Raw genomic sequence first — 27,899 nt, 5'->3', positions numbered from 1 at the left:
GATGAAATCATAAGGGAGATCTTTTTCTAAGGTGGACATTAAATGATGTGGGCTTGCAGAGGGAAAGTGGCAGGGAATTGGCAATGGTTGGATGCTAAGTAGGGAAGTGATCCAAGATGTCCCTGTTATTATCCCATATGGGAGCACTGAGGCCACATGCCTGGAAGGTGAAGTTGTTTTTGTTTGCTTCAGCTGTTGATATCTGGGAAATGCTTTAAGTACTTTTTTTCAGCGCTAACTGCTCACCGACCAGAATGATGTTGAAGTTTAGACAGCTGAAATACAAGCACTGTTATAAGAATCTTGAAAGAGATTGAAAGGTGAACCAATAAATGTAAAAAAAAGTGTAAAGACATAACTATTTTCTCCTACATGACAATCAAGAATGGGGGAATGTCAAATTAGACAAAAGCTATTCAGAAGCCTAAGAGCAGTTTTTCCTACAAATGGAGGTCATAATCTGACAATCATTTTAGGAATCATCAGGTAGGCAGATTATCTTCAGATATGGATACTAAGGAATATGCAGAATATTATCCATGACCTCAAACTGAAAGCAGAGCAGGTGAGATGGGCTGAATCACCTCTTTCTCATAACATTCCAAAATTCCTTCTCAACATCAAACCCACTAATGTTCAACTTCTTTTTCAAGATTTATCTTTGTGGAAAATCAGACCCCTCCTTTCAAAGAGATGTGCATTGTTTTGTGATGTGCAATAGTACATTCCAAATAGAGTTGCTTATTGTAACTTCTATACAACTTTATTTTGGACTGGACGTATGAATTGATATGAAAGGAATAATTCTCCCTCTGCATGATACCTCAATTAGAGATGCATTCTCATATCTTCACTGTGTCCCAGTACATTCATCAATCAACAGCTTTCTGTCTCCAAACAGCTGTCAATGCTGTTAATTCTGTATATGTCTCTGATGTATTGTGCACACTCTCCTGTAATGCAATGTGCTAATTTCTGCTGACATTAAACCCTCTTTATAAGCTGTTGACATTGTAGACGATCTGTATTTCTATCACATATTGTAATACCTTCCTATCACTATTGTAGGGCTGTGTAATATACTTTGCTTCCTTTGTTCCATCAGGGTCTTCACAATGGAAGTCTGCCACCCATATCTGATCTGGCCTAACATGACTCCAGACTTGCCAGTGCAGGGATCATTAGGGAAGAGCAATAAATGATGTTATTTCCCATATTGTCCATAACCCATGAATGGATGATAAAACGCAATGTATCATCAAAACTCTGTTCCATGGCTCTTGTGCACTAAGCATACCAAGCCTATCCTTAGGTTAGAAAATTTCATTCTGCCTGAACTTTGAAGTAAGTACAACTGCTCCAATACTGCACCATCAGTGAATGTATTTGCTGTTTTCTGTAAATGCATCATTTTTTGTACTCTCTGTCCTCTGCCCTGCAGTGTACAACCTCCACATTCTCTCAGCTGTTGCAACTTCTTCACCTTCTTTCATGTACTGTGCACTCTTTGGCCTTTTGTTGCATCAAATGGACGTGATGAGACAGTTGTTTTTAGGTCATTTTAATCAAATTATAAAGTAAGTCTTACAGGAAGACAAATTGCATTGCAACCATTGAATCGATCGTATGGCTCTGAGAAGAGCTCAGGAAACATTTTAGCTAAGAGCTAAAACTGTGGATACCAGAAGAATGCATTGCTGTCACAAACTACAGACAGTTAAACGACACACCATTCACTGAGGAACGAAACTGAAGAATTTTGAATAGAAACATACCCATTGCACTAAAATTCAAACACAAGGTTTGGCAGCTCAGTAGCCCACACTACATCTTGGAGACCAGGTGTATGGGGGAGGTCCTTTATACTATATATGGAGTGTTGCACTGTCTACAAGAAGCAATTGAGTGCGTTTCTAAAGTGGAGTGATGAACATTGACAATCTAGGTTGATTTGCACTTCTGCCAGTCATTAGTAGGGCATCAGCTGACTAAGATTCCCAGTTCAAATACAATCTTTGCAAAGAGGTCCTTATTGGTTTGCTGTCTTGCTTTCACAGGAAGTTTTCTTTCAGAAGTTATTCATTTAAAGTTTGTCACTAAGTATTGTGATGCATTCATTGATAACTTGTTCCATTGCCTTTTCAACAATGGCTGGGCTCACCTGGATGATGACAATAATGAAGGAGAGAAGAGTGGATTGCAGTCCTGCCACACCGCTCTACTTCTCCAACACTTCCCACCCTTCTCCCCCCAGTTCACATACATCAAACTGAGCTGGGCTGCTCCCATCTCCAGCTCTTTCCTGCAGAGTTCCAGCCAGGTAACACTCTTGAATCTTTGTAGACTGAATACAGGTGCAGTATACATCACATAAAGGTTTCTCTATTATGTCATTTTCATAGCCCTATGTTTTCAGTTTTCTAATTGATAAAAAAATCTACGACAATTCATTGTAAAACTTTGTTAAGTAAGTGATAGTATATAGAGCGTATTGCCCATACATTAACATTAGAAACATTTGTTTTGTAAGCACAGTGAAGATACACAAGGATTGTAATCTGTTATCCTAAATTTCCTGTTATTTTTTGCATGTTTTGGTGTATAAAGGATGAGGAGTGGCGGTTGGGAAGAATGTCGAGAGGCAATCGGAAGTAAAAAGCATAGCCAGAGCCTTATGACAGTAAACATGATAACACAGATATCCTTCTAAAAACGCTCACCAAACAATTAACCAATTGTCCCCTCAAGTGGTTGCCACAGATAACATTTTATCTGCTTGATAACTTTACACACCTGAACTCCAATAGGACTAAAGGATTTACTCATATTTTTTAAAGTGTTTTAAAACCAGATTCCTTTCCAACAATTTGATTTCCAGCAATCCAATTGGTTGTGTGGCTTTTGTTACATTAAATGGGTCAAAGGACACAGTGCCACTGCTTAGCTTCACAGATGGACCTTATGACTGTAAGATGATAAATGCCAACTAGTGTCAGGTGCTTTACCAGCTGCCTGGAGATGGGGATTCGAGCTTCATCACAAGAACAGGACTGCAAGGTCACAGTAATACTACAGAGATGAGGTCTGGATAAGCAATAAATTAGATCAGTCTTCCACTGGATATTCCTACTTCCATTTACTTTGCTGTCTCTGTATACCGCTTGGCGAGTTGAGTTAAAATTACCTTCAGTCATTAGCCTTGTTGAGAGTTATGATAAATCTGACTTCTTCATCAGGTGCATAACCCAACCATCTGCCACAAGAACACTACTCAGACAACCGACTGCTAGGCATGCCTCACTTTTGAAGTCATACCGTATCTACAAAACCTTCAGGAAAAAGTCGAATCAAGAGAGAATTTCCCAGCTGTGGGTGCCATGGTTGAGGCCACAGTAGTCTGAGATCAGTGCCTCTCTTGCACTCTCAATGTGTCCAGTGCTACTGAAGATCCAATAGGGAAGTCTCACTCTTTACACTGTATCTGGAGTTGGTTCAGCTACGTTGTAGTCTACATATGGATTGTAATTTGCACAATTCACTGAGCTGATATTTCCTTTTTCTCTATATACAAGGCAGATGCAGAAAGGAAGGGAGTCAGCTGGGTGTTGACAACTGGATCTTTGACAAAGGATCAATAAACACAATAGGAGCCTAACAACTATAAAAATTATCATTGATTCATCAGCCCACCTAGACCACACTAACCATCAAATACCTATTTACTGCAATCCTACATCAATCTCAGGTATTTGGCCCACATTCCCATCAACACCCCCTGCCCACCCCCACAGATTCTACCACTCGCCTGCACACTCACATTTTCAAGCGGCCAATTAACCTACCAACCTGTACTGGAAACCAAAGCTCTTGGAGGAAATCCACAAGCTTATTGTGACAGATCCACACAGATGGCATTAGAAGTCAGGGTAGAACCCAGGACATTGGTGTCTTGAGGCAATGCATCTATTGGCTGAACAGCTGTGGTGTTTTAAAGGTTGTAATCTCTAAAACAGTTCAATTGTTCCCTCAAGCAGTTGCTACAGACTACTTCCCTGGGAAACATAGAAAACTAATCGGAATTGGATTGCAAACTGGCTTTCCCTCCACACCTCTCCCCCCAACTTCTCCTTAGGCAAGCTCCCAACAATGCTGTGGAGAAGCTGGCACAGGCTCTGAACTTCACACCCAATGTCATCACTAGCTAAACTTACAACCGAAGATCTGCTGATATCAGTGTTAGTTCCATTCAGACCTCCCTGTAGCAGGCACAGTATGACGCAGGAGTGAAACATACAACAAAATCCACCCCCTCAAGCACACACTGATTCAAAGGACAGACACAGAACATATAACACATCAGCGCAACAGGCTGCTTGGTCCAGCTGGTCCATGCTGAGATGAAAAGGGTTAAGAGGTCGGAATGAAAAGCATGTGAGAAGTGATGTTGGTGCCCTTGCTCTTGATCATCAGGGGACATTCCCTTGCACTGAAACTACCTCATCACTTAACTTATCTAATTCTAGCAATGATCTAAATGTTACCTGTTTTTGTTCAATGAAATATTAACTTCATTAGTCTTGTAAGATCAGCTTACTACTGGTTATTAAGTAAGATGTTTAGATAGCTATCAGCTCACATGCTACCAGTGCCTGGGAACGAGAGAGGACAAAAGCTGCTAGATGCAAAATAAGGTTAACTTGAACTTTTAAAAATCTGAACCAATAAATTAGTGTGTTTGGAAATGGGAAGTCACAGTCACATTAGTGAAAGGTGATTGTTGGTAAAGATGACTTGTGCAGAGTGTTCACTCCTTTCACTGAGCACTACCAAGCCCTTAGGAAGAAAAGCCATTTGAACAGAAGCAACTGCCACAATCTGGTCACTGCACAGTGCCCTTGACATTTGCTCGCAATATATAATTGAAAAAGTGGATCGTTCCGCAGAAACCGATTTTAATTGGTTGAGATCTTTGCAAAAGTCGTGCCTCGTTTCTTTGGACCCATGAGCCATTTCATCTCCTGACGTTACTCATGTGTCATCTTCCCTGACCCAAAGACACAAAGCAACTTAGTCACGAATGGTGAGAATCAGCTTAGGTGAAAGCTTTGAAGATCAATAGTTCAGACAGAGCCCCATTGGAGTTTGAGCCCCAGTTGACAGCTCACAGTGACTCCTAAAGCAACAAACACTTGCTTCCTTCAGTAAGAATAAGTTTGTTACTCTGTAAAACACGTTGTCTGTCACACTTAAAAGGCAACCACGATCCTGACATATCAATGTCAGCTAGACACAGATCTCAATAGGTGTAGTGACCAGAATCCTGGTGTTGTTGCTCTCCCTTGATGCCCTCTCATAGCTGCTGTTAGATGAGAGGGAGCTGGATGTTGTCACAGACGTGAAACGCGAGGATGGAGTTTCCATGGAGATGCCATTCTTTGCAATGTTGCACACGGGAGACAGACTCTGTTGCTTCATCCGGGCCACCAGGTCTTCCTCCGAGGAAGAGCTCCCATCAGCAATGCTGTTACTGCAATCTGTATCTAGCATCCACTGATAACTCAGGTATCTGAATATCTCCTTGACTGAGCACCTTCGCTCCGGTTCGATAGGCAGAAGTTTCCGGAACATGCGGAGAGCATCGTCGGTGAACCTCCTCCACTGTGATGGTACATTGGACCCTCTGCGTTTTTGCCATCTCACAAATTCATCATAGAATGAGTCTGAGAGGAGGGCCTTCTCCCAGGGGAAGTTCCCTGTGAGCATGCAGAAGAGTAGCACCCCGAAAGCCCAGACATCAATGCTGTACTCCACGGAGAAGCCCTCATGTTTGGAGGCATCGCAGAGCTCGGGAGCAGTGTAAGGGATGGTACCGCTCACCCGCTTGACAGGAGTACCAGCCCGACGGGTCATTCCAAAATCTGACAATTTGACCTTGCGGCACTCCTTGTCAAAGATGAGGATGTTCTCGGGCTTGATGTCACGGTGTACCAGTTTCCTACTGTGCAGATAGTCCAAAGCTAAAGCAACTTGGTGCACACAGCGTTTGGCAATTTGTTCAGGGAGACCAACCTTTGAGAGAATAATGAACACATGTTGAAACCAGGCTTTATGTCATGAAGTAACTTTTGACACAAGAACATTGGTTTGCCAAAACACAACATCAGGATTGAGGTGCTTAGAGAGGGACCAGTATGGTGCAGAAGCAGGGCCTTCAGCCCACTGAGGCGGGACTATTGAACACTCATTCACACTAATCCCAATTACTCCCATATTTATCTCCCACATCCTCAAAATCTTCCATTTCTAAACCCACCCAAGAAACAAAAGTAACAGATACATTGCTAAGTTAAGGGATCATGGAACAAAGGGCTTGAAGGAGAATCATAAAGGGTGAGGGATTCTCATAACAGAGAGGGTGTCAATTGAAGGGGGAATATACACTTTACTCAAGCAAGAACTTTCAGTTGCATCAAAATGAAAATATATTTGGTTAGAGGTCTTCAGACCCAGGGAGGGTAAGAAATAGGGCCTGATATGCTAGCTCTGGAAAGGGTCCAAAGGAGGTTCACAAGAATTGAAACCTCCCAGATACTGAAAGACCTGAATAGTGCAGATGAGGAGAGGATTTTTCCATTAGTAGGAAAGCCTAAGATCTGAGGGTACAGCCTCAGGATAAAATGAGATGAGGAGGAACTTTTCTGCTAGAAGGTGGTGAATTATGGTGAACTATTGTCACAGAGAGCTGTAGAGGTTAAGTCATTGGGTGTATTTAAGGTAGATATTTATAGGTCATTGAATGGTTTAAGGGTTATGGGGAGAAGACAAGAAAATGGGTTTAAAATAAAATCAAACATCATTGAATGGTGGAACAGACTTGATGGGCCAAATGGCCTAATTCTGTTTCTATATCTTATGGTCTAAGTTTGAGATTAAGAGAGAGATAACTTTATAGCCAGGGAGATAGACAGTTGATTTGACTGAAAGGAATAGGCAACATTAGAGCAAATTACAAAACTTTAAATATAACAAAAAACTTTGCTCTATATCCACTTCCTTTCAATTTAATGAGCATCAATGTTCATTTAATTTTATCTAATTTTTGGCCTTTGTTTCAAAGTAACTTTATTGAAGGCAATATCAAACATCTACTGTAAGTTTAAATTATCTTCTGTACTCTGGTCCCCATGTGCTAATCAATCACAGAAGTGCAGAGTTGTCTAGGCATGAACTAAACCTTACAACAAAATAGCAATTGGGATAGGTGAACCTCAACCTCCCATCCCATTCCCTCCACAGAAGTCTGCTGCCTGTACCTGTAACTGGCCAGGAGCAGGTTAGAAATGATTGTGTCTTATGCAAGGGAAGATAGTGGGATAGTAGCAAATGTTTCAAATAACTGAAGGACACTACAGATTAGAAGGTCAAACACAACACAAAGTGGGTTGTGTACCTGAGGCGGAATGATGTCAAACAGATCTCCTGCTGTAGCATATTCTTGGGCAAATACATAATACTCATCGGTTTCAAAGGCGATGCCAAACATGTCAATGATGAAAGGTGAGGCTGACAGATAAAGGGAGATGCTGTACTCTCTGAGGAAACTCTTCAGTTTGGTTGTCTTCTTCCTCAGGAACTTCAAGGCCATTTTTGTACCTGGAGTGAGGAAAAAATACTTCTATCCATCATTCACATAAGACCTGGGGTTCACCGCCTAATTATAATTTTTCTCGATACTTTTAAGATTTTTATGCTCCATTGGTGATTGAGGGGGTTAAATATCGGCCCAGCTATGGAGTAACTAATGGTGTTATAGAAGTCTGTCACAGAAAAGTCATGACATCTGCAGCTTAGCTCAGGTGAAGAGCAGGTTGTGGGCTATGCCAGCACTAAACAACCACCAGAAATCATCCTATCCTTAATGGACTGTCACATCTGAAGTATTGCTGCAAGATTTTCAATACAATAGGGCTATTTTGCACTGCGGCATACTGCAAACACAAGAGACTGCTAAAAGAAAGACCATTGATTTCTCTGACTCTCAGTAATTTGTGACCCCCCCCCCTTTCATTTTCTCTTTTCCCATTCCTCATTACCCTCTCATCTCTCTTCTCCTCATCTGCCAATTACCTCCCTCTGGTTCCTTTCCTTTCTTCCATGGTCTACTATTAGGTTTCTCTGTCTTCAAACTATTTACCTCATCCACCTATCCCCTCTCAACTTCCTTTCCCCCTCGCCTGGTCTTGCGTACCATCTGCCTGCTTGTACTTCTTCCCCTCCCCCCACCTTCTGTCCCTTTCCTTTCAATTCCAGTGAAGGGTTTGATGAATGCAGGTATATTGCATTGTTCTAATTCAATACTCAAATAGCTTCCACCCAATGGTTTTAAAGGAGGTGGTGCAAAGTAGTGGACACATTGGTTGAAATGATCAGAAATGACTAAATTCAATGGAGACACTGAAAAATTGGATCTTCCTTGTTCAAAAAAGACACAAGGCAGAGAACTGTAAGCCAGTTAGTTTTAACACCATTTGGTGGTAATATTCTAGAGCCAAATAATCAAAGAGGAAATAAATAGCAATTTCAGAAGGCTGAATGCAGGTTGAAACTCTCTGGTCCAATATTCTGTGGTCTAGCAACTCACATCCCTGGCATGCATTGAATCTGTAGTACAGTTCAGTAACAACCAATTTTAACTAAGATCTAAGATGGAAATTTAAAATCTGTACAAATCAGTATCCAATTTACCTACCAGTGCAACTTTTGCAACTGATATGTATCAGAACTCTCCAGTTCCAATTTCCCACAGTGGTCTCATCATACTTACAAAGAACAGACAGCCTGCTGAGGAAGGTGATCGGGGCTATTTCTGAGTTTCAGCACTGGTCAGGTCCCAAGGGTGCAAGACCAGAGAGTTTCAACTTGTATAATCAAACCTGATCAAGATTGTTTTGTGAAAGATTTGTCAAAGAGAGTTAATAGAAAGTAACCTGTAGAAGTAGAGTATTTAGATTTCGAAAATAAATTTGACAAAAGGCACACAGAAACTGAAAGCCTAGGATGTTGGAGGATGTGTATTGACATTGATTGAAAACTAACTGTCACATAGGAAACAAAGTTTGAATAAATAGGCCTTTCAGGCTGGGGGATATAATCAGTTAAAGATCCCAAGAAGTGATTCTTGGCCCTCAATTGTTTACTGTTTACATTAATGACCTAGAAAAGGGAACAAAATGCAAGGCTTCCAAGTTTGCCAGTGATGTAATAGGTGGACTGACATATTGCAACTCTCCACATAGTGATTCTGCAATAACATATAGATAGACTGAGTGAGTGCTTGCAAACTTGGAGTTTAACATGGGGAAGTGTGAAGTGGAATCAAAAGTCACATTATTATCTAAATGGAAAGATGATACAAATAATTACAGTGGGGTCCCATGTCTAGTGTATGTATCAGTAAAGTTAGCAGGCAAGTTTAACAAGTCATAAAGCAGCCAAATGGCATATTGGACTTCATTGTGAAAGTGCTTAAGTTTTAAAAATTGGGAGTAATAATTGGCGAGCAATACCAGAAATAAGGGAAGAATTTTAGTCCCCTTTACCTACAGAAGAATATAGTGGTATCAGGAAAGTCTAGAGGAGATTCACCAGGTTAATGGGTTATCCCACTGGTAAAAAAATTGGCCCAGTATTCCTTGGAGTTTAGAAGAATGAGGGGTGACCTTAATCAAACTGGTAAGATCCTAAGGAGACTTGATAGAGGCAAATGTTGAAATGTTTCCACTTTAGTTATAGAGTAAGAGGTCTGTCAGTAAAAATGAGGTACATAGAAAATTCTTCTTTGGAATTAACTAGTGGAGTCCAGATAATTAGAAATATTTGAGGAGAAGACAGGTAGCTATTTGAAAGATTGGGGAATCGAGGGATATGGGAATCTGGGACAGAGGGAAGCTGAAGGCAGCATTGATCAGCCATGATCATATTGAATGGTAATACAAAAGAGGTTAATTGATTTGCCTCAATACAATTGATAAATTGTATTGGTCTAGTTATTAAAAATGAAAATCATTCTGTGTTCTGACATAAAAGGCACTGCATACTTAGAACAGATGACATGCCCATTCCAACTGAATGATGTCTGCAGTGTTATACACAAAATCCAATCAGGAATTTGCCTTAGGAGTTTCTAGTAATCCTGCAGTACTCTGAAAGCTTGAGAACTGTATAGTGAAAACTTTGGCTGATCAGATATGGGTTTTCCCAACATCCCCAGATTACCAAATGTGTACAAAAATGAATAACGGTCTTCCACATCCCTCAGAAATGTCTCAGTGCCTCACATGTGATAAATTTATTTGATATACAGTGACACAGTGTTGTCCAATGGTCTTGGCAGGACTTGATAAACCATAATATATTGCCTCACTGATTATTTAATGAGATTGGTGCAAATGATGCCTCAATTCCAAACATGTCTGCAATTCTGTGTATCCGCTGCTTGCTGAAGCAGCTCCCTGGGTCACAGGTCTTCCACCCAAACCTATTTAAATTTTTGACCCTATCAACTGTGCCTTGCTGCAGAAGATCTCTGCTGGAAATAACTAAGGTTGTTAGTATTTAATTAAAATGTCAGCAATAGATCCTAAATGCAAACATGGACTATTGCTTCTCTCCCTAGCTCAAATCCTCTTTGTCTTAAGGTCTGTTTCAGAATCAATGCAGATTAATAGATCAGTTCCCTTCCATCACAAGTCTGCAAGCTTAACATTAACATCCTTATAAACAACAACACACATTTGTACAGAGCCTTTAATATGAGCAGATATTTCAATGTGCTGCAAATGAGTCAATTCAAACCAAAACTAGCATTGATCAAAAGAAGGGGGCATTGGAATGGCTGACAAAAAAGCAGCTTTAAGGAAGAAGAGCAGCTGGAAGAAATTCCACAGTTCACTGTCTACACAGCTGGAAGTCTTGCCATTAATAGTGGAGCAACAGAAATGGGGTGTAGGAGAGGCCAATGTTACAGGATCTGGGAAAACTATTGAGGGATAAGGCAGGCTGAGAATCTGGAGGGGGAAGTGGAGAGAAGTGAACATCAGAACAAGAAGAATATCAAAAAAAAAATAATGGAGCAGATCCAACATGGTCCCCAGAAAGAACAACATCAAAACTGCATCCTGTGCTCTTCTTGGTGGTAAGCAATTTCAGTATTCAGAGGAAGTACTGAGAATGGCCTCTAGGGCAAGCAGAGATCTAGATGTCGCAGTACTGCTTCCTACCCTTTGAGGGAGCTTCCTTCGAAGGAAACAAATCTTTGACGAACCCCAAGGTCAGCTTCTGGTATAGACATGCTCCCACTCAAAGGGGGGGGGGGTAGGGGTGGGGGTGGTAGGTCAGGAGTGGAAGCATGTATGCTGTGTGCTGTACGGTTTCAGGCTGCTTTTCAAATTAGGGTCACCACCCTGAATCTCCAGCAATCTAAAATTAACCCTTAGGGCTTTCTAACAAATGTTCTCAAGAGTAACATCACAGTAAGTACCAAATTATTTTTCCTCATTCTTATTGATAATTAACAAACAAAGTTTCAAAATATTTCAGATGGAATGACAGCCTGTTTAACTGGCTAGGCAGTTTAGAGATGGAAGGTTCCTGCCCAAAAAAACTCGGTCACACTCTGCAACTTGGTCTACACCTTTATTCCTTCTACTAAAGTGCATGACCATAAACTTCCCTATAGTATATTCCAACTAGTACTTCTTTACCTGTTCTCGTAATGTATCTAAGTCCTTCTGCAGACTCCATCTTTCTCAACACCATTTGTCCCTTCAAATATCTTTGTATTGTCTGCAAACTTGGCCAAAAAGCCCTCAATTCTGTCATCCAAATCATTGACATATAATGTGAAAAGTAGCCATCACAAATGCTGAGTATTCTCACTGCTCTCTGCTTTGCCTTCAATACAATTCCTTATTGGGTTCCGATCACAGAAGCCTTTATTGGCTTTTATATTTCTGGCTAATCCCTACAATCTTCTGCTGCACAACCCTACCACTTTGTGATATTGGTGTCACTCCCCATAAAGCCCAAGGCTCAAACTCTCCAATATTCTGACTCCCTTAACCCTCCAGAGTACCAAGGAATTTTGGTGGTAGCAATGAGGGCAGAAGACCAGTTCCTATAGCAATGGAATGCAAGTGATGTCTTGGGTACATAACAGAGAATGAGAGTGAAGATGCTCAGAATGAGATCAAGGAGAAGAGAACAGCCCTATGAGAAGGAAGAGGAAGTTACGGAGCCATAGAGTTATACAACATGTAAACAGGACCTTCGGTCCAACAGTCCATGCCAACCAAGATGCCCATCTAAGCTACTTCCATTTGCCAGCACATGGCCCATAACCTTCTAAACTATGTTCAGGTCCAATATAGGGGCTTTGCTATTGTTTGCTTGGTGGGTGGTGAGCAGATTTCCTGCTGGAAAAAGTGGAGGGAGGGGAGGGTTGATGCTTGCTACTGCTTGTATGTGGGAGGGGCTTTGGGTTTTACCATTACCCATGCTATAATACCAAGCATTTGTAAAAATAATTTCTCATCAAAGGAACTAATTTCTTTTGGTTTATGATCACTTTCTGGATCTCTATGGTTCATGTTCCGTGGTTTATTGTATGTTTGTCAGTCTTTGCTGTGTGGGGTTTCTTGAGGATATTATTGAGTTTCTTTGTCTTGTGGATGTCTGTAAGAAGATGTATCTCAAAGGTGTATATGGTATACAGTACATATTTTAATAAAACATTTACTTTGAATTTTTGAAGCTTGAGAAGCATCGTGGAAGGTCAATAAAACATGTACTGACTTACAACACTTTTGTGAAAACTACAGTGTATGTGTAGAAACCAGGAACTCAGTTGAAAGATGGATGATCATGTATTTATCTGTTTAGCAATACAGTGTGTAGTAGGCCCTTCAGTCCTTCAAGACGTGCTGCCCCAGAAACCCCACAACCCCAATTAACCCAGGCACGACTAATCTGTGAATCAGGGTTGGCAACCCCACTCTGGGACAGTGGTATGGATGTCAAGCTCAATAAAGAGGAACAGGCAGCACTAGAAATTCTGATGTAAGGCTAATGAAATTAAACTGGATTTGCATTGGGTGAAATATTGGTTTTGATACTGCTTTCTTCATATTCTCAATAATGCAAACATTCCTTGACCCTACAAAAGCTAAATTAACTCTGATATAATGGAATTGTTTGAGTGGAAGTTAAAGTCTAATTTCTCCATAGTGATTAAAGCTTTGCTCTATCTAAGTTGAATCAATTTTTGTATTTTTGTCCTTAAATTAAAACAGAAAATGCTGGACTCAAGTGCATTCAGTATCTGTGTAAGAGGAAACAGAGTTAAAGTATTAAGGTAAAGACTCTTCATGGATGCTCAAAGCTGCATCTTTTGTTTTCATACATGCTGACTAACTGGTTGAGTATTTCCACTAACTGTTATTTTTATTTCAGATTTCCAGTATCTTCAAGGTTTTGATGATCAAATCATTATTCTTTATCATGATCTTAAATGTATGATGTTGTAAGGTGCAGATACTGGAGTTCATTTGGCCCATCATACTAATTCAGTTTGTGTTACTCTCCTGTTTCTCCCCTACAATCTATGAATTCCTCTAATTATTCCCTATGGAAATTTGTATTTTTTCTCTACCAGCCTTCCAAGCAGCCTTCCACATTCATGCAACTTGCAGAATTGCTTTCAAATTATTTGCTTGTTTGTCTCCTGAATTCTATCTATCTTTGGATGCTCCCTCAAAGTTTTGGAAATCCTACCAATACCAATTAAAAATAAATACCCTGGGTGTGGCTGCCACTAACTACTTTTCAGTTATAGAAATAGAACTTAATGCTGGCTGAGTCACTTGTTGGTGGCACAGGGCCAGATTGGTTAAGTGTAGCCAAAGAATTTTAGGAAATCAATTGGTTTATTATATTAATACTACAGTTTCAAAATAGCACACATATCTGAAATACCAGAGTTAAACTCACATTTTCTAGATCAGCTTGTAGGATGAACACAACTGACAGAGGTCAATTGGACATCATCCGGCAGCAAGGGGTGGTCTCAGGGGCACCATATTTTTGGTGCCACTTCCTCATTTTCAATATACCAACACAGCCTTTGTTGACAATTAAGGCCTTAAAATTTCATGATGTCAGTGATTCCTGCCCTCTGATGTTTCTAACACTAACTACAGGGAGCTCCTTAATGCTCTGGAATGATATCTCCAGAGATACCTCCAAATCCTCTGGCAAGAAAAGCAAACCAATATCACTCTCCTCACTTCCCAGACCAACATGCCCTGGACTGAATCCCTAATTACACTCAGTCAGCTCTTTAGGCAGGCCACATCACTCATACATCTGACATCCAGAACAGACACTGTAGTTTGGGCTCCATCTTGGGAAGAAATTATCTGGCAGAGAGAGGAAGATCAATCCCACTCTGCTGGTGTGTATGGGGGAGAAATATCCCCACTGCTGGGATCCCAGAACCAAACTGGAGGAGGAACTGACAACCTCAAGTCAATGAAACTCTCAAAGCCCAACATGAATTGCAGAAGGAGTGGAAAACCTCTTGATCTACCCACTGACTTGCCCTGTCAGGTAGCTCCTGCCACACTGGTGGAGAATTGTGGCTCCCACCTTGGCCTCACTGGCAGATCTTGGAACTGAAAATGGAGAGTGGAAGTGACACAGCTCCAGTATCCATGGACTGTGTAGAACTGGTTAGTAATAACCACAAACAAGAGAAAATCTGCAGATGCTGGAAATCTGAGCAACACACACAAAATGCTGAAGGAACTTAGCAGGTCAGGCAGCATCTATGGAAAAGAGTACAGTCGAATGTACTCTTTGGGCCAAAACATTGACTGTACTCATTTCCGTAGATCCGCGTGTTGGTTAATTCACTGAAATGTGTCTGATCTTTAGTGTAGCTACACTAAACCACCAAATCCATATTATATACTACTTCTGTGCAGAGACTGCAGTCCTTTAAGCACTGCCACTTTGAAGAAAAGGTTTTCTAGAATTAGGCAAATGGAATGGGGTGGTACAGGGAGTGTCAGGATACTGGGACTGTTATTTCTCTCTCCTCTGAACAATGTGTCAGCTCAAGAAATGAGCACAAAATCCACACCACTGAGGGAGTATCAGCCTTCAAAGGAGATGTTGTAACAGTCTGTCATCTCAGGTGGAGGTAATCCATGGCTCAGTTCCTTCCCATTCTGCTGGTTTGTACCCACCTCTCAACTCATCAGCATGGCCTGATCATTCTCATTCTGTTTGAGAAAATACATTTTGCTGCTGCCCTTATTGATAAAACACTTCTTTAGTTGCATAGAGTTGCGAGGTTGTGCTGAGATGTGAAATGAAAGCAAGTTATTTCCCATATCAGGCTGAAAAGCACTCTTTGTAGACTTTCTACACAACGTTGAAACACAATGGACAGGCTGAGTCACAGAAACAAATGCTCACATACAATCTCACAACACACACTCATATTCGTGTAGTCTGCTCCTCTGCATTAATAGTCCCATTGTCAAGCTCTGATGTAGCTCTCAAATAAAATCCTACAAAACGCTTAGGATTGAGGGACATATCTCCACCCAAGGTGTGTCCCTCAACGGTTCTAAACCTGGAATGCTAAATCTGTCAAAACACGCCAGCAGCCAATCTTAAACAGGTCGGTGGTTTTACAGCAAGGAATGAACCTGGTGCTGTCTCATCCAGGACAAAGTCAATGCACAACCCTCAAAATAAACAGCTCAACCACTAAAGGCAGAAGATGCTGGAAGATCACCAAAGGTGACATCTCCAAATTGGGACATGTTATACCTGTGTATTAAGGACAGGGTGAATTACCACCAGGTTCAAGGCTTGCTTTTTATACACAAGTGCAGTAAAAAAAAAATACAGTATCCCATGTGGTTTACAGTCGATCACAAGTTTTTTAAAGCACCATAATACTCAACTCAAGAATAACTTCAGTCCCACAGTTATTAGACTATTGGACAGACACATCTGAAATGGTAAAAGATGAACTCCTGATTGCTCCAGTCAACCTCATCATGCTCCTTGCACCTTACTGTTCGTAAGTACTGTAGTTTCTCTGTAACTGTAACACTAGACTCTGCATTCTAAGGGTGGCATGGTCTGTGTGTAGATAGAACATAAACAAACTTTTGACAATAATAAAACAACAGTAATGCCAATAACTTGTACACAGCAAGGTCCACAAAGTCTTCTAATAATCCATTTCAGGGATTATTTTTGAAGGATAAATATTGGTCCTATCAGTATAGTGATATGAAATAGACGTCTACACGTGAGAGGCTTTACATAACACAAAATCTGACACCTCTGCCAGCATGACATGCTCAGTATAGCATAGATCTCTGTATTAGGAACTTCAGCTAGGACTTGGGAAATTTAATAATTTATGAAAAAGAGCAAACTTTCAACAAACTTCTAGTCAAGTTGGTGCCTGCGTACAATGCTCCTTTGGTTAACATCTGGATAGATCATAAAACCATATATTTCACTTCTTTTATGTCTTTTACATTTGTTTTTAATTTTGGATGTGATTCTGGAACTTTTGGAGCCTGTGATTAGCTGTTTGGAGATCGTTTGGGTGTTCCAGTGCTCTGCAGTCTCCAAGAGGATTCCGGAAGATAGAGGCAGTGTGTGTGAACCTCATGATGAACTGCAGTAAGGGGTTTGAGCTGATGTTTGACTCCATTTCACTGATTGAAGCTTCCATTGTGAACCAATTAAAGTGATGAGGGAGATTGAAACATTGAGGCAAATGCAGAAGGTGAGTGCCAGCTGCCTGTTTTTAGATCACTCTGGTACCAGAGATAGGAGAGTCTGCCGCTGTGCCTGGAGAATGTTACCCAGGTTTTCTGTGTTTTGGATATGGACTTTTTTCCAGTCTTATAGTTTTTAAATTCTGTGTTTTTCACCCAGTCTTTCTCATTTGTTTTCTGTGCAGGGAGGGGGATTTGGGAGTTGATGTTCATGTTCCATTTTGTTTGTTTTTTCTGTGGAAGGGGGGATGTGCCTGTGCCATTTTTATTTGATTTTTGTGTGGGGAGAGGAAATTTGGGGGTTGATGATCGTGCCACCTTTCTTTTTTTTTCTTGGTTTCAATGCTACCCAGAGAAGAAGAATTTCAGAGTTGCATACTTTGATAATAAATGAACCTTTGAACCGTTAATGACAAAGAACTTGAAGCCACTAAAATTTGTGCCTGACCTTATAATCAGAGCCTGTGCCAAACCTAACATTAGAATGAGTGTACTGGAGCTGGAATCAGGAGCAGGTGTCCCACCATCCAGGTCAGAGAGGCTGTAGCTACACCTACACGTTATGTCATGGGTTTATCGTAATGCAGCTCAGAAACAGGCCCTTCAGCTCAAATCACCTGCACTAACACGGCTTTTCATGTGAAGAGCGCCTGATGACTCTGCACCTGTATTCACTGGATTTCAGAAGAATGAGGGATGACATACTTGCAACCTATTGAATGGTGAAAGGCCTTGATTGAGTGGAGATGAAGAAGATGTTTCCTATGGTGGGAGAATCTAAAACTAGAGGATACAGACTCAGAATAGAAGGATGTCATTTCTAAACGATGATGAGGAACTTCCTTAGCTAGAGAGTGGTGAATCTGTGGAATTCATTGCCACAGGCAGCTGTGCAGGCCAAGTCTTTATGTATTTTTAAGGCAGAGGTTGATAGATTCTTGATTACTCAGGGCATGAAGGGATATGGGGAAATGGCAGGAAATTGAGGCTGAGAGGGAAATGGATCAGACATGATGAAGTAGTGGTGCAACCTCGATGGGCCAAATGGCCTAATTCTACTCCTATATCTTATGGTGTTATAAATGAAGATGAGCAGATGAGCTTCCTGTAGAAGTAGTAGAGGCCAGTTCAGTTGTGTCATTTAAGGTAAAATTGGATAGGTATATGGATAGGAAAGGAGTGGAGGGTTATGGGCTGAGTGCGGGTAGGTGGGACTAGGTGAGATTAAGAGTTCGGCACGGACTAGGAGGGCCGGAATGGCCTGTTTCCGTGCTGTGATTGTTATATGGTTATATGGTTATATTAGAGCATGGATCATTCAAAATGATTGGTGGGTTGTGAAGAAGATACTGGAGACTTTGGAGGATTGTGATTCAGCTCTGATGCTAGAGCTTGATGTAAAGAAGCAGTTGCAGTATGAGCACAAGCTTCTATTTACAGTGAAGAAGCAGCTACAATTATTACATACCTCTAACCTTATGGATGACCAGGTCCACCTTGCCATAGGTTCCTTTTCCCAGCTCTCTAATCACTTCATAGTATTTATTCACCTCCAGCCGTTCCAGGTTCTGAGCTGTGAGCAACTGGAGCTCCTCCAGAACATCGCTCGTTCCTCGGGTCATCAGTGAAGAATTCATGGCCGCAGAAGAGCAAAAAGTGGAACAAAATCAGATCTGGCACTGCCCTCAGATCCTTTGCCCTATAGGGAGATGAAGCACACTGAGAACTCATCATTATCTCAAGGCTAAATTCAGAAATTTCATTAAAACCAGAGCAAAAGATCTAATCAACAACCTAAACAGTGGTGTTCTCACATCATGTTGCTTCTTCCACATCATACTTCCCAGGTTTAGTTTAGATGATGTGCTATCACTCATGTGCTATCACTTATATTGTTCTGGTACCTTTTATACAGAATTGAAATACATTGGTAAAACACAGCAGCACACAAAGTGAGTGCCAAGTAATGCTTGATCAGCCAATCATGGTGAAATCTGCCTGCAATGTATGGTCCATCTCATAAAGTACTTCCATGGTCTGTTAGTCACAATAATCCCTGTCCCTTAGTCACACTGATACATGAACAAACAATTCTGAAAGAACCTAGGCAGTCAAAAAGCATCTGTTGGAAAAGAAACCACTTTGCGTTTCAGGTCAGAATCAAAACGTTAACTGGTTTCTTTTGCCAGATGCTATTAACTGGCTGAGAGTTTTCAATTTCTCTGTTTTGGTTGCAGATTCCAACATTTACCATTTTATTTGTTTTCCATCGCAGCTTACGTGTCAGGAACGACAGACAAGTCTAATGGCATCTACCCCATAGCACTCCGTTAATCAATCACAGTAAAATCTGGCCAATGTGGCAAAATATTGTCAAACACAATGGCATCTGTCCAGTGCATCTGGCCCACCTGCCCTGAGTATTTGTTCCACTGATCCACAATTCTCTGCTAATCAAAACAGAAGTTTAAAAGAAGAAGCCTTCCACAACAGCTTAGGCAGGATTGAAATGCTATTGGCTCTTCAGTGTGCTAGAAGCAGTTTCTTGCAAATGACCACCCTGCCACAAACACATACAGCAAATTCTTACTAACAGGGATGAGATACGAAACAGATAATGTGTGTTAGTAATGTTAGCTGTGGGAGAAATAGGTTTAGGATACTTAGAAATAACTTTATAGCTCTTCTACAAGATAGGACTTGGGGTTTTGTTTGACATTCACCTGGCAGACATATTTTTAAAATCATCAGAATTGGATTTATTATCACCAAAAATTGACATAAAATTTGTTTTTTGTGGCAGCAGTACAGTGCAAGACAGTAAAAATTAAGTTACATTAAAAATAAAATACATGTTAAGGAATAATGAACTAGTCTTCATGGGTTCGTGGACCATTCAGGAAGTTGATGGCGGAGGAGAAGAAGCAATTCCTAAAATGTTGAGTGTTTGTTATCAGGCTCCTGTAACTTCTGATAGTATTAATAAGAGGACATGTCCTGGATTGTGAGGATATTTAATGATGGATGCTGCCTTCTTGAGGCTTTTGAAGACGTCCTCAATGGTGCTCATGATGAAGTTGGCTGAGTCTACAACTTTCTGCAGCCACTTGTGATTTCATTTCAGATGGGCATGCACCCAGTCAGAATACTTTCCATGGTACATCTGTACTAAATTGTAGAGTTACCAAAGACTCTACCAAATTTAAGACAGGGCCTTCCAAGTTTAGTGTTCTGTAAAAATGCATTGCAATGACAGACAAGGTTTTGGCGCTCAAGACCATGGGGAGTGACATGAACCTGTAAACTTCAATGTTGAGAGTGCTACCAACCGTCACAGCTGACATGATCTTTATGATTTAACTGGACCATAAACAATGGAATTTTCATTTGAATAATGCCTTATACCATCCAAGGGAAGCTCAAATTAGCTTATGGAGACTGAAGCCTAATGATATGTCATCTGTAAATTCCATTCAGTACAATGAATAGATAACACTATTTCTTTCAGGGAGCACATCATCACTGATCATTAGATAGACATATATGGATAGCATAGTCATCACTGCACATGACTTTACATATCAGTTTACATATTAACACAGATCAAATTAATTGAATCAAAAATTTTAAAAGCTGGGTAGATCAGGCAGCACCTGTGGAGAGAGGTAATTAATATTCTGGGGTCACTTCAATCAAACTTTACCATTCAGTTATCACAGAGAACAAAAGACTGTATGGAATATGCCAAGTAGTAGTTTGGAAAAGCATAAATTCTGATCAACTCTATCATCTTCACACCTTTTAATTAGCCTAGAGATGCATGGGTTTCAGAGGCAGGGTTTTGCCTGCTTGATTTGCACTTCCAGGCACTGTACATTACTGAGTGAAGCTCCATTTTACTTCATTCCCCCTTGTATCTGACCCAAATATCTCACTGAGTAACTGGATCTGATGTGACAGGAAGACTTTGCATTCAGTCCACCCATTTGCCACTAATGAACTACATTAAGAATGAATCTATGATGATGTGTAGACAAATCAACCAATTAACACAGCACACATTTCCTCAAATAGTCAATTAAGGTGTTTAATGATAACATTGGCCATGAGAATGTTCTCAGATCTTTAGTGGGATCAATTCATTGGTTTAACATTTCATTGAAAGATTCCTACAGAGCAACCTTAGCACTACAGTGGAGTATCAGCCTGAGCCACGTGTTCAAACTCCAGAGTATTGGTATTATCACATGTATGAAGGTATAGTGAAAAACATGTCTTCCATACTATTCATACAAATTAAATCATTATGCTCAGACAGTACAAAGTATAACCATATAACAATTACAGCACAGAAACAGGCCATCTCGACCCTTCTAGTCCATGCCGAACGCTTACTCTCACCTAGTCCCACCGACCTGCACTCAGCCCATAACCCTCCATTCCTTTCCTGTCCATATACCTATCCAATTTTGCTTTAAATGACAGTATCGAACCTGCCTCTACCACTTCCACTGGAAGCTTGTTCCACACAGCTACCACTCTCTGAGTAAAGAAGTTCCCCCTTGTGTTATCCCTAAACTTCTGACCCCTAACTCTCAACTCATGTCCTCTTGTTTGAATCTCCCCTACACTCAATGGAGAAAGCTTATCCACGTCAACTCTATCTATCCCCCTCATAATTTTAAATACCTCTATCAAGTCCCCACACAACCTTCTATGCTCCAAAGAATAAAGACCTAACTTGTTCAACCTTTAACTTAGGTAACTTAGGTGCTGAAACCCAGCTAACATTCTAGTAAATCTTCTCTGTACTCTCTCTATTTTGTTGACATCCTTCCTACAATTCGGTGACCAGAACTGTACACAATACTGCAAATTTGGCCTTATCAATGCCTTGTACAATTTTAACATTACATCCCAACTCCTATACTCAATGCTCTGATTTATAAAGGCCAGCATACCAAAAGCTTTCTTCAACACCCTATCCACATGAGATTCCACCTTCAGGGAACTATGCACCATTATTCCTAGATCACTCTGTTCTACTGCATTCTTCAATGCCCTACCATTTACCATGTATGTCCTATTTGGATTATTCCTACCAAAATGTAGCACCTCACACTTATCAGCATTAAACTCCATCTGCCATCTTTCAGCCCACTCTTCTAACTGGCCTAAATCTCTCTGCAAGCTTTAAAAACTTACTTCATTATCCAGAACGCCACCTATCTTAGTATCATCTGCATACTTACTAATCCAATTTACCACCCCATCATCCAGATCATTAATGTATATGACAAACAACATTGGACCCAGTACAGATCCCTGAGGCATACCACTAGTCATCGGCCTCCAACCTGACAAACAGTTATCCACCACTACTCTCTGGCATCTCTCTTCCAGCCACAGTAACAATGCAGAATAAAGCCACAGATACAGAGAAAATGCAGTGCAGATAAACAAAAAAGTGAAAGACCATAACGAGGTAGCTTTTGAGTTCAAGAGCCCATCTTATTGCAACAGGGAACCATTTAATAGTCTTCTAACAACAATGTAGAAGCTTTCCTTGAGCCCAATGGTATGTGTTTTCAGACTTCTGCCTGATGGGAGAGAGGAAAAAGAGAGAATGTCCTGGGTGGGTAGGGTATTTGGTTATGCTCGTTGCTTTACTGAAGCAGTGGGAAATGTAGACAGAGTCCATAAAGGGAAGGCTGGTTTCTGTGATGTGATGAACTGCGTCCACAATTCTCTGCAGTTTCTTGTGGTCACAGACAGAGCAGTTGCCATACCAAGCTATAATCATTCTAAGTTGGCAAGGGTTTACAAGTTCATGCCAAATTTCTTTAGCCTCCTGAAGTAGAGGAATTGATGACATTCTTGGCTATGGCATCAACATGCACCAACTGGAGCAAGTGGTGTTCACTCCTAGGAACTTGAAGCTTTCAACCTCAATATCATTCCTGTAGACAGGAGCATGCACACCACCCTTCTTCCTGAAATCAAGAACTAACTCTTTTATTTTGTTGATAGAGGGAAATGTTAAACATAAGAAATTCTGAAGATTCTGGAAATACAAAGCAACCAACACAAAATTCTGAAGGAATTCAGCAGGTCAGCCAGCATCTGTGGAAATGAATAAATAGTTGATGTTTCTGGCTGAGGCACTTCCCCAGGACTGGAAAAGAAGGGGGAATATGACGGATTAAAAAGTTTGGGGTAGGGGAAGGAGGATAGCTAGGTGACAGGTGGAAGGAAATGTAAAAGGCTGTAGAGGAAGAAAGCTAATAGGAGAGGAGAGTGGGCCATTGAAGAAAAGGAAGGAAGAGGGGATCCTTTGGGGGAGGGAGGATGGTAGGCAGGTGACAACATTTAAGAGGCCACAGTGGGGAATAGTAGAAGAGGAGAGGGGAAGGGAATTTCTTTACTGGAAGGAGAATTTAATACTAATGTCATCAGGTTGGAGGCTACCCAGACATAATATAAGGTGTTGCTCCTCCACTCTGAGGGTGGCCTCATTGTGGCACAAGTGGAGGCCATGGACCAACATGTTGGAACAGGAATGGGAATCGGAATGAAAATGTTTGGCCACTGGGAAGTTCTGCTTCTGGTGGATGGAGTGGTGGTACTCACCGAAGTGGTCTCCCAATTTATGATAGGTCTCACCAATGTAGAGGTGGCTGCATCGGGAGCATTAGACACAATAGACAACTCCAGCAGACTCATAGGGGGAAAAAAGGACAAGATAATCTGGTGTCATGACACCATGTTACTAAGCTCCCTATTTCCTTCCTGTTCTCATAGTATCATAATTGAGATATGCCTTCTATGGTGGTATCATACACAAACTTGTGGATGGAATTAGTGCAGAATCTGGCCATGCATTCATTCATGTACAGGAAGTAGAGTAACAGTCTGAGGTTACAACTTTGTGATGTATCAGTGTTCAGAATAATCTTGGTGGAGGTGTTGCTGCCTATCCTTACTGGCTGTGGTCTGTTGCTCAGAAAGTCAAGGGCTCAGTTGCAAAGGCAGGCTCCCAGTGTCCAGAGTTGGGAAATTAGTTTATTTGGAATTATAGTATTGAAGACTGAGCTGTAGTCAATAGATAAATAGTCTGATGTAGTTGGCTTTACTGTCCAGTGATGAGTGTAGAGCCGGGGGACTGGAGTTAACACCTGCTCTGAATAGTTTCTGGAAGCTATTAATGATAGTAGATGTCAGAGTTATTGGGCAGCTGTTGTTAAGGCAAGTTATCTTGGTTCTTCTTGGATATAATGATGATACCGGACAAAGTAAACGGGAAGCATAGACTGAATCAGGGAGAGGTTAACAATGTCTGCAAATATCTCTGCAAGCTGATCTGCACGGGATCTAAGGACACCTAATGGCTCAAAGCCATAACGTTGAGTCCCAGTTCAACGCGGTGCTACAGAGAAGGAATATCACCAAACTATTCCTCAAATAGCTTGTCAGAAACTGGTCCACTCCTGTTCCATCAGCCAATGTACTAGGAACACAGAGAGGTCAAGGCGACACTGAAATTGAACTCTACAGCTCGGAAAAGTCGAGACAGTAACGAACTTGTTGCAGTTTCCTACCAGCTGTTGAGAGTGGCGGACTTGATGTCCTGGCATATGTGTGCGGTGATTGCTCCCGTTTACTGAGGTGGTTTCAGGGAGCCCACATTGTCCTTTCATCTGCTGGCGACATCTCCCTTGCCAGCTAACCCTCTCTCACTTAACTAGATGACGCTTCCATGCAAAGGCAGAGAGCACGTTCCTCGGACGCTCTCCATCATGTTTGTTTACAAACTCTGGTGCTTGCAAGGATGAAGGTTCGGAAGCATTCTTACACCCCCTGGAGGTGAAACTCTAGTGTGCGCGCCTCTCCGCTCTTCACAAGCAAAATAAACGGCGTCGGGCTGGATTTCATTCAGGACGAGACCTTGATTTGGCGCTGTGGGCATCAGGTGTACACTTGGATCATTTTAGTTTGAAGAGCTTGAGCAGCTCACAATCGCTCAGACATGACCGAATGTAAAATGCGAGCCAGGTTCGGACCATCTACTAACGAGGGAAGGCTGGAATCATTGTCTCTGCTCCTTTCCCCAGTGTCTCGCTCCCTCCCCACTTCGTTCACTCACCTGCATCAATCCACATCCCTCTTATTTTGCTGCTTTCTTCAATCCCTTTCTCTATCTTCCTGTTTTCCACCTTCGCTTCTCTCTTCTTCACTCCTTGCTTTGTGCGAATCATTTCCCCCCTATCCGGCTTTCTCTCCGTCTTCATTCATCGCCAATACTGCGTGATCAGCCTGCATGATGCGATTCACGTTGTAATATCATACAGAGTTTCTTTAACACCGCTTCTTGTAAATAAAGCGTCACCCGACAGAGGCACAGAATATTAATTCTATTGACTATCCTGACTCCGCAGTTCTTAATGACAACGATTTCAATACACGGGTCATAAAGGATTTTGCTCTCCATGGGTTATTTAACCATGCACCAGGAAATTTTTAAATAGGGGTTGGTGACTTTGAAGGACAAAGCTACTTTGTAAACTGGTGCAATCTAAACTGCGTCATTTAATCAAAATATTATTTAAGCAAACGGTGAAACGTTAAGGTGGATTGCCAGCATCTGCAGATTTTCTCTTGTTTATGTGTACAATGCATTCGTTTTAAGACATTTTATTTCTGAAGCGTGCTTCATATGTATAGGAGATTCATACAACGACACAGTAGATTATTCGGCCCATTGCAACCCTGATAGCTTTCTGAAAGCTATCTTGCTATGAAAGCTATTTTGCTTCATTCAGTTGTACTAAAATTGCAAAAACATTTACCCCTTTACTTTTGAAAGTTACTAAATCTTCTTCCGCAGTCTTTGTGGTGGTGCGTTTCGGCTTAAAACAACTCTGCTTTAAGAAAATACATCTCCGCCAAATATTCGAACAAGGATTCGTCAAGATACAAGTATATCAGCGATTACTTATTAAAATGAAGGTTGTCAATATTCACTACCCTGGCAATGAATACTTAAGCAGCAAAGAATTGCCTGGACACAAACAATGACTGATCAACAAGGAAAATACAACGATGGAGATGCTAGCCAAGGCTGGGCGCGGAGCGCGGTCACATAGATAATGGTATCAGGCAAGTGTAAGAGAAGAGCAGTGGGGCTCAGTGCAACCTACATCGGAGACCTTTCCAGACAGATCAGGGCAACTGTTAGGGGCGTTTAGCTATTATTGCACTGTAGCTAAAGCACTGAAGGAGAAACTCCCGTAGTTGTCAGCCGTAACCCTCGCTACCGAGTAAACACGCACCAAGTGCACCATCTGCTCTGAGCAGCAGCCTTTTATCTAAAGCAAAACCCACCTCACATCCGATTCTGACAGATCTTTAATAAGGCAGATTTGTTTAAAGCTAGATTATTATTGACAGCAAAATTCCAGCGAAAATGTGTCTTTTGAACCCATTGAGATCACTTATTTCTCTTTATTTACCGAATAAACTCATCGCCTCTCCCATCAAACGCTAAATAAAAACATTTTAGCAAAAATCTCCATAAATATTTTTGTTGCTTCTTCAAAGACTGCTTGAAGCGAGCTGTTTTCAAGGCGCAGCAGACAAGGGATGTTATCATCAGGATCCAGACACAACCTTCAGCTCGGATACAGTAAAAGAGCTTCGCTGCTGCAGATGTGCCAGCAGTTACCCTGCGTCCTTTCATTCCGCATTCCAGCCAATGCATAGAGTTTACTGTCGACCGTGCATCCTGATTTTGCATATAGGAAAAGTCCAAACATTTGGATCCGTGCGTGCGTGTATTTTTGCGATTATAATCATAAATAACAACTCTTCACTGAAGCTTAATGCAGTTAAATTTTACACAAAATTACCTGTAATTAATATACACAGTTTTACAGTTTAAAATCACGTACGTTTCCCATTGCAAGGTTAATCCTTGCATCGTTACTGTTAATGGTCGGTAGCAAATTAGCTTAACAAATAAACACTTTCTCGTGGCTGCCAGGGTCTTTTCCCGTTGGTTAATACTCTTACACGATTTAATTCTAAAACGGTGTAGTTGTGAAGCTCCTCACCTTCCTGCAGAGATCCCTGGTCACAATGCAGCCCAGATGCAGGGCAAGGATGCAATAGGCTGTGCCTGCCACAGCCTCTGATGGTAGCATTGACTTTCTTCTTTGTTTGGGAGTGCTCTTTGCTTCCTGCCTTTGACTGCCCTTTGTGATGGTGTTATTCTTTTCTTTATCTCTCTCTTGTCCTGATGCAATTGCTGGCTGATCATCTGAAATATTCAGGGTCCCATCCCTCTGCTTGTTATAACTCGCTAATCGCACTTGTGCTCTCCTGTCTACCAGCTGAAGTGATTTTAAAGGGACCCAGAGCAGTGGCTGACAAGCAATCCCGCCCAATACCAGCACTGACCAATCAGAGGCGAGACACTGTACCCTCACCAATCATAATCGTGACATTATAACTATCGCCAATGGAAATCAAACTGTCAAAATACTTCCACCAATCACAATCTAACTGGGATGAATCAATTGGCAGCAGAACTGACAGAGCGATAAGAATGCAGCACAATAAGCAGGGAGTATGCCGACGCTAAATGGGGTTCTTCACCTTCCGCCTCACGAGCTGGCCTGAAAAATTAGTGCAAAACCAAAATACTGCGGAAGTTGGAAAACCGAAACAATAGGAAAAACGCTGTAAATACCCAGCGGGTCAGGCAGCGCTCGCGAGGAAACAAAGTATACATTCCACATTCGACGACCATTTCACCAGGGTCATCGATCAGCATCCTGGCTGCTTAGAGCTGGAAACATGTTCGTGCTTCGCGTCACGGCACGTAGAAAAGGGCAGTACACAGTGTGAGGAATCTATCAACCGCCAGATTGCAATATGGAATTGTGATTGAAACGTGCTCCCGAGTAAACTCGAACACTGTTTATTTGCTGCTTGCTCCAAAGCAGAACAGAACCCCGCGGCCAGCACATATAG

The 27,899-nt window shown here is 41.4% G+C and overlaps 1 protein-coding gene across 3 annotated transcripts; it reads right to left on the bottom strand.

Moving 5' to 3' along the window:
- Positions 1–1,545: 1,545 nt before the first annotated feature.
- On the bottom strand, positions 1,546–27,286 carry LOC140714949 (serine/threonine-protein kinase SBK1-like). 3 transcript variants are annotated; one of them, XM_073026641.1, is made up of 5 exons: positions 26,978–27,286; positions 25,012–25,181; positions 18,337–18,567; positions 7,451–7,653; positions 1,546–6,069 (listed from the first exon to the last, which is right to left on the bottom strand). In XM_073026641.1, exons 3-5 carry the CDS (start codon positions 18,503–18,505, stop codon positions 5,284–5,286), a joined length of 1,158 nt encoding a protein of 385 aa, XP_072882742.1. In that variant the 5' UTR covers positions 18,506–18,567; positions 25,012–25,181; positions 26,978–27,286; the 3' UTR covers positions 1,546–5,283. The 3 variants fall into 3 exon arrangements, with proteins under 3 accessions (XP_072882742.1, XP_072882740.1, XP_072882743.1); XM_073026639.1 differs by lacking the exon at positions 25,012–25,181 and having other exon boundaries at positions 26,978–27,285; XM_073026642.1 differs by lacking the exons at positions 25,012–25,181; positions 26,978–27,286 and having other exon boundaries at positions 18,344–18,476.
- Positions 27,287–27,899: the final 613 nt, after the last annotated feature.

This window comes from Hemitrygon akajei, chromosome 22 (genome assembly GCF_048418815.1).
Source record: "Hemitrygon akajei chromosome 22, sHemAka1.3, whole genome shotgun sequence".
NCBI lineage: Eukaryota > Metazoa > Chordata > Chondrichthyes > Myliobatiformes > Dasyatidae > Hemitrygon > Hemitrygon akajei.
The sequence above is the reverse complement of the archived record's forward strand: the minus strand, read 5'-3'. Positions and strand labels throughout refer to the sequence as shown.

Bases quoted from the DNA above. Each gene is read 5' to 3' on its own strand.
- LOC140714949 (XM_073026641.1), bottom strand. From the start codon at position 18,505: ATGAATTCTTCACTGATGACCCGAGGAACGAGCGATGTTCTGGAGGAG. The intron at 7,654-18,336 runs GTATGTAATAAT...TCCTCACTCCAG, and splicing joins GGTCATCCATAAGGTTAGAG to GTACAAAAATGGCCTTGAAG. The intron at 6,070-7,450 runs GTACACAACCCA...ATTCTCTCAAAG, and splicing joins TTGACATCATTCCGCCTCAG to GTTGGTCTCCCTGAACAAAT.